Source organism: Numida meleagris, chromosome 2, assembly GCF_002078875.1.
Source record: "Numida meleagris isolate 19003 breed g44 Domestic line chromosome 2, NumMel1.0, whole genome shotgun sequence".
Taxonomy (NCBI): Eukaryota; Metazoa; Chordata; class Aves; order Galliformes; family Numididae; genus Numida; species Numida meleagris.
In genome coordinates, this window is record NC_034410.1 from 125433623 (window position 1) to 125440241 (window position 6619).

Genomic DNA, 6619 nt, shown 5'->3' on the forward strand with positions numbered 1-6619 from the left:
TGAGAAGACTGAAACCTCAGTGAGCACCATGAACTGGGGGCTTCCTAAAGCTAAGACACACAGGTGCCACCTTCTCTAGCAACATGCAAGGCTTTTAGTGAAGAAATTGAGCCCATTGCTTGCCAGCATAAATTAGCTTTGAATCGCTAGTGAGTACAAGGTATTGATGTGGTCTTCTCAAGTCTTACTCTGAGAACACCCACACTGCCAGGTAAACGGAAGGGTATGTGATTCCTGGCCCCCCAGGCTGCCCGACCAGCCTCTCACCCAGTCCGGCACTGAGGTCTCAGGCAAGCCAAGAACTGTTTGACACTGAAGCATTTACAAAACTGTACTGGAGGAAATCTGCACCTCTGCATGACTTGCAGTAGAATTTGGGAAACTGAGCTTTGGGATCAGGCCTAGTTCTCCAAGGGCACTTAGATACTAACCCAAACTGTTTGTTTACCGCGGAGACAGTCGCCTAAGTACTTTCCAAATCTGTCCTTTGGGTCTTAGACTGGCTGGAAAAAAAGAAGTGAAGTCACTCAGGGCACTTAAGTCAGCTGCATACCCAGAGGACCTCCAAGTTCCATCTCTGGCCTTCCCCCAGAGCAGCAGTGGTGCAGGTTGCATTTGCCTTCTGTGGATTGCACGGGCAGTCCTTCCCGCAGCTGGAGCTCCAGTCCATGAAAGGCAACTGCAAGGGTGCAACAGCACTGCAGTGTAATCCTAAAGACAGTCTTTGACTTCTGCTGTCTAGAGAGACAAAATGCTTCAAGTAGGAATGTGTTTACCATATTAATCCCAAAACAGTTCCATTATAATGACAAGCGTGATGTTTCATCAAAATTCTTATGAGATTTATATCTGCTGTAGCTCTCTTTTGGATGGAAGTTGGATGTAAAACAAGCATATGTTTCTTGTTACAGAGCTGCAAAAAAAATCCATTGTTTCTTGGTTGACTGATTGAAAATTTAAAGAAATCAGTCTGCCATGACAAACGTGATCTCCACAAATCCAAATGTATTCTTGTATTTCACTGTGTATTTAATAAAGGAACTTAGATGAAGTAAAGGTTCACTGAAAAACAATTAAAAGCACTTAAGCTATACCCATCATCAAACTGCAGGATTAACAATATTAACTCAGATTCTCTTAATTTGATATTTAGATGTGCCTAGAAGTGTGAATTCAAACTACAAAAAAGATCTCAATTCATGGAATCCATGGGATATGGAATAAATAGACGTTATATACAGAAAACTACTATCGAACAGTAAAACAGATCTCAAACTTTGCAATTTGTGTGTAATAACACAAAACAGGTCTCAAATTAACACTACCATTAAACTCAAGGTCTTCAGCAAGCAAGAGTTGGTATTTCCAGATACACCTGAATCACTTCTGTGTTTAAGTAGAGCCTGAATTACACATCTCCAATGTTAAGCCTGTTAGCACAATAGTTTAAAATATTTGATGCCACTTACTGCAAACAATATCCTCTAGGTCAAGAAAAAAAAAGAAATGGGAAGTTAATTATACTTGAGAAAGCACATCTGCATACCACTTTTATCCTTTAAAAAAATATCATAAGCTGAAATGAGACAGACATTAAGATTTATATGAAAATAATCTTTTACGCTTTAACAACACATACAGTATAAAAACCTAGAAAAACACTCTCTGATTTTATGATTAAGGAACCATTTACATTTGTCATTACTGTAGTACATATGTGGTTAGACACACAGACTGTTACATTCTGCTGTCTCATGACACCAACACAACATCAAGCACTGGCCCTGTATTCTCACCTCCAGGGAGAAGAGATGAAGGAAATATCGCCTCCTTTTTACGTTAACAGCTTAACCAGCAGTTCTGGGTGTTTCTTACCTAACCCTCTAACTACAGGAAACAGCTGTACTATGAAAGAAGTAAGAATCAAGAAGCTGGAATGAAGACTACATACCGTTAAGCTAATATGTAATGTATATGCTCATAGGAAAGATCTGAACATTAGCTTGCTAACATTTATAAAGAAGTTTTCCCAGGAGATTTTATACTTTCACATATTTATTTTAGTTGGATGAAGAGACTCAGTGAACAAGCTGAAACAAGTATGCCTTCAGCCTTACACGTGCTTCCCTGAAGACTTGAATAACCAAACATTTAGAAATATCAGAAAGATGTGGATATTTGCATGAAGTAGTTCAATAGTTATTTCTTGTTCCATGCTTCTCTTTCAAGTCGTTCACGGATTACTTCTTTTAGGTAAGGTTCAAGATAAGGCTTATCCTGAAAAAAAAAAAAAAAGAATATATTTAAACATGCTCATATTTAAAAAGGAGGTCCAGAAACAACTCAAACCATTCCCACAGATCACCTCTCTCTCATTCTTCCTCAGATTTGACTACAAAGCAATCTATGGAGTGGAAGAGAGGGGGGGTTAAAAAAGAAAAAAAAAAATCACATTACTTATTGTGAAAAGGTAGACTTGGTATCCGCCATGTCTGCAAAGACAAATTCCCTAATGTAACCACTTCTAATTCCTAATGCCTCACCAGCATTATCAAATAAAACGATGCTTTCAGTTACACCTTCAGAAATAACATAGGGTTGTTCTTGTTTTTTCTTGTTTTGCTTTTTTGACAAGTATCCAAATGAGCAAGATCCACTTTAATTACATCAGGTCCAAGTAAAATACAAGCACGGGAGAAACTTATTTTCAACTTAACTTCTAAATAGCACTGCAAACAGATTCAACAGAACACCTGACTGTGTTCAGTTGCTAATCAAACGGCTGCTCAATCACAATCAACCTACACAAGCAGATCATCAATGCAGTATTTACCAAAATATGACCAATAACACAAGAAACAGGTTCTGCTTCTAAGAAACTCATCAGAAGAACTTCCAGGGTAGCTAGAGTGTATTTCCTTACCTGACAGCTTAGAACATTTCATCTGAATACAAGAGTGGTATAATTTTGAGCTGTAGTTTAAGCTTTTGTTATCTTGAACAAAACGTTCTAATTTCCACTGTTAAAATCCAGACTTTTAAGCAGAATTCCAGCAATTAATTAAGCAATGTTATTCAAAGGTATCTTATAAGATACACACTGATTTACTCATATTAAATAACATGTAAGCATGCACCTCTTCATAGAGATTCTAAGTCCCAAAGACTGATCACAGCCCTGTCATTAAGAGCACCTTGAGAAGGCTCTGTACACTTACCTCTTCATATTTCACCCACTGTTCTTTTGGAAGGATGCGATGTTTCAAGCTTAAATCAAGTGCTCTCTTTATGCGAAACATTCTTTCATTGTAAACATCCTCTGGAAGTCTCTTCAGTGCTTCTTTTACATCATCATCTTCATACAAAGTATCATCTCGCATTAATCCTGTACCAGAAATATTTTTACAGCATCACTGAGTGATGTTCCTAAAATACAGATGTTCCTAAACAAGATTCAGGACGAACAAAGATGTTTCTAAACTTGGATGTAATGCTTAAAATGCAAAATTATGAAGAAAAAAAGGACAAATCCAGAAGAAGAAAAACACTAATCCCTCATAAAGAATAAAACAGTGAATATTGTCTTTCACATACTTACTTCTTTTCCTTTGCTTATGAAAGAATATGGAAAATGGATATTTGATTCAATGTGGTTCATCAGATATTCAGACCCGAGAGTGGATTTCTACTCCATTTTATATCCTTGTATTTCAGATGGCAGTCTACGTAAGAGGTTTAAGAACTGATTCTACTGCAGTCAGTTGACCACAGATGTGACTACTTCAGTACTGAAGAACAATTCTCTTAAACTCCAGTGTGAAAAAAACCTTGATGTCCACTGACTATAACAAGCAATGGAAACATGAAACGACTCAAACTGTTTGTGCCTGAGTTTCTCCTTCTTCCCTCCAATTGGGATTTAATTCAAGGAGTGACATCTAGTCCTCAGAAAGCCAAGAACACCACCACATTTTTTTTGGAATGAAGAATTTCTGAAATTTAACCAACCCTGCTTAAAATTTCAGTATTAACAACAGAGGACAAAATGTCACTTCTGTATCATTACAAGATTGATGTAGATTATAAGAGTACAGCTACTGACTTGAGGTCTAAGGGTTTTTGACCTCAGATGACTTGAGTTGGCAGTAGTCTCCCAGTAAAACAGAATTTCTTTTAAGCAATATATACTTGAACTCAGTTGTGCAGTTTCTTGCTAAAGGCACAAGAAACACAGCAGCTACTTTAATCACTGGATTTCAGAAAAGCAGCAAAAAGCTTCAAAGTCTTCAAGAGTTTTAGGAAACAGACAACACTGCACCTCTAGAAGCAAGACAATGGCATAGGAACAAACTTCAGTTGTTCAAATTTTGTTTTTCCTAATGTTCCTGGGGAAAGCATGTGAACTTCTTTTAAATGATTCACTCAAACTGCAGTCAGTAGTAATAGCAGTCTTCATATTCAGGTTCTCTTGTCACTCAAAAGCAGTTCTGCAATCTGCATTGTTGAAACGAGCTCACTAACAAATGGACAAATTAGGTACAATACCATCAAGGCAATCTCCTTGACATAAGGAAACACCACTTTTACAGTTACTTAACCGTTACATAGGCTAGAAATTAAATCACTCTTTGCGGATTGAATACTTCACACAAATATCCCAAACAGACTGACTGCTATTAGCAGCAAACTCTCCATTTTCAGTGGTAGCATTTGGGAACGTAACAAGGTTAGCAACTACTGATGTGTGCAATTGACTCATTGGGAAAAAAAAGAAAGAATCAAGCTCCGAGGATTGCTTTCCAGAAGTGTTTTCAACAGCTCCAGCCTAACTTTAACTGTTAAAAGGTATTTCACTGAAAAGGAGAGGAAATACAGAAATAACAGAAGTCACTTTTTTTTCTACCTTTTTTTCCACAAATAAATGTAGCAGCTAACACTGATGAAATAACACGTCAAAATACCTACACTGACCAGTTACCAATCATAACTAGATTGAGGATTGTTGCACTTGAAAAGCTTTAAGGCCCCATGAAGTACTTACCGTATTTGTTGAATCCAGCTGCGTTATAGTACCACTTTCGAAGTCTGTCCATCAGGCGGCCACCTCCTGAAACTAAAAATGACTGTCATCAGTTGGAGAGCAGCATAAAATTCAATATTCCACACCACCACGACAGCACGCAAATATTTCTCAACCTCCTTCACACACACAGTAATGGAGCACCACTGGAACTTATAGGCCTAGGCCTCTCTGCTTTCCAGTATTCAGAAACAGGCAATGAACGTATGTAATAAGTGCTTGTTCCATACAAAATTTTAATCTGTTCTGCACAATTTAAATATTAGACTACTTTAAGACTTATGTCACTAACAATTAATTACCAAAGACAGCAGCAATAGTTTCAAGCTCCACAACTCTTACTTGAGCTAAAAGCAGCGTTCTGCCACCACACTTTTCTAACCAGTTATCAGGCCTCATACTCTCACACTTCAGGACCTGAGAAGAAACATCACTAATGGACAGAGTGCGATGCCAGCGTTTGGGCAGGCCACCAGAGCCCGAGGCCTCCCAGAAAGGCAGCGGCTCCTAAGCTCTCCCCTATCGCGTCCGAGCCCCTCAGCCCGACAGAGGTCCGAACTGAAGGACAACCTCAGGGAAAGCTGGGACAGAGGTCACCAAGAGGTGACAGGGGCCAAGGACACGGGGCGCCCAAACGCGTCCCCACCTCCCCGCCGCGGCCTGCAGCCCCCTCAGAGCCTTGGGAAGGACGACGGGACGCAGACAATCTCGGCGGGACGAGCCCTGCGCCCCGGCCGCCCCAGTCGCGAGCCCTCCACCTCCTCACCCGTTGCCCTCGCCGCCATCTTGACCTCGGCGCGGCGCACTGCCTGTTGGGAGCGGCCTGCTGGGGACGCTGCGGCGCCGCGGGGCGGGGAGCAGCCGCCAATGGCGGTGCGGCGCGGGCGCATGCGCCTGGGCAGAGAGCCCGGGGGGTGGGACCGGCCGGCCAGGAGGCGGTGACGGGGCTGGGCCGGGGTCTAGCGGGTGCGCGACGCTGCCGTTTTAAAGAGAAAAAAAAAAAAAAACAAAAAAAACCGTAATTAGTCATTACTCTAGTAATACCACTGCAGCGCTCCCAGCCGAGCAGCAGGCCGGCGGACGGCCGGTGACTGCAGGCCAAACGTTTCTTCTGCAGGCTTTTCCCTCTTAAAGCCAAAAAGCACTTGGCATAAGGCAGGTCTGCTGTCCTCTCTCCACTGTTCTTTTAGCACTTGCATAAAGTCGTTTGTTGTCTTTCTTCGCGGTATTTCTGGGAAGCATATCTGGTGCAATCATTCAGCATTTCAAAGGAACTGTGTTAGCTCTGGCAGCAGTGGTTTTTTTTCGATTCACAAAGATTAAAGCTCAAATTTTAAGACGTCCAAAATGTGGTATGTGCTCTACCATGGTTTGTCACAAAATGGGTAGGTGCTGAGCACCGCAGAGTAAATTCACAAAAAACCCTCTCAGTTGCTGTCTGCAGGACCTTTTTCAGCCTCATACTCATGCAACACAAAGGGGTACTTAGCGTTCCAACACCAAGCTTCTAACAAATGGAGACGTTTTCATTAAATAAAC

The 6619-nt window shown here is 41.0% G+C and overlaps 1 protein-coding gene across 2 annotated transcripts; it reads right to left on the reverse strand.

Moving 5' to 3' along the window:
- Positions 1007 to 5990, reverse strand: LOC110393212 (cytochrome b-c1 complex subunit 7). Of its 2 annotated transcripts, none has more exons than XM_021385802.1 (4): positions 5847 to 5990; positions 5042 to 5113; positions 3219 to 3385; positions 1007 to 2277 (listed from the first exon to the last, which is right to left on the reverse strand). In XM_021385802.1, the coding sequence occupies exons 1-4, from the start codon at positions 5968 to 5970 to the stop codon at positions 2200 to 2202; spliced, it is 441 nt and encodes a 146-aa protein (XP_021241477.1). In that variant the 5' UTR covers positions 5971 to 5990; the 3' UTR covers positions 1007 to 2199. The 2 variants fall into 2 exon arrangements, with proteins under 2 accessions (XP_021241477.1, XP_021241478.1); XM_021385803.1 differs by lacking the exon at positions 5847 to 5990 and adding an exon at positions 5727 to 5749.

What these genes read in the sequence shown, in the direction of transcription:
- LOC110393212 (XM_021385802.1), bottom strand. Translation starts at nt 5,970, where the DNA reads ATGCGCCCGCGCCGCACCGCCATTGGCGGCTGCTCCCCGCCCCGCGGC. An exon ending in GATGGCGGCGAGGGCAACGG is followed by an intron (nt 5,114 to 5,846) that starts GTGAGGAGGTGG and finishes AGTCATTTTTAG; the next exon opens with TTTCAGGAGGTGGCCGCCTG. An exon ending in AGCTGGATTCAACAAATACG is followed by an intron (nt 3,386 to 5,041) that starts GTAAGTACTTCA and finishes TTTCTGGTACAG; the next exon opens with GATTAATGCGAGATGATACT.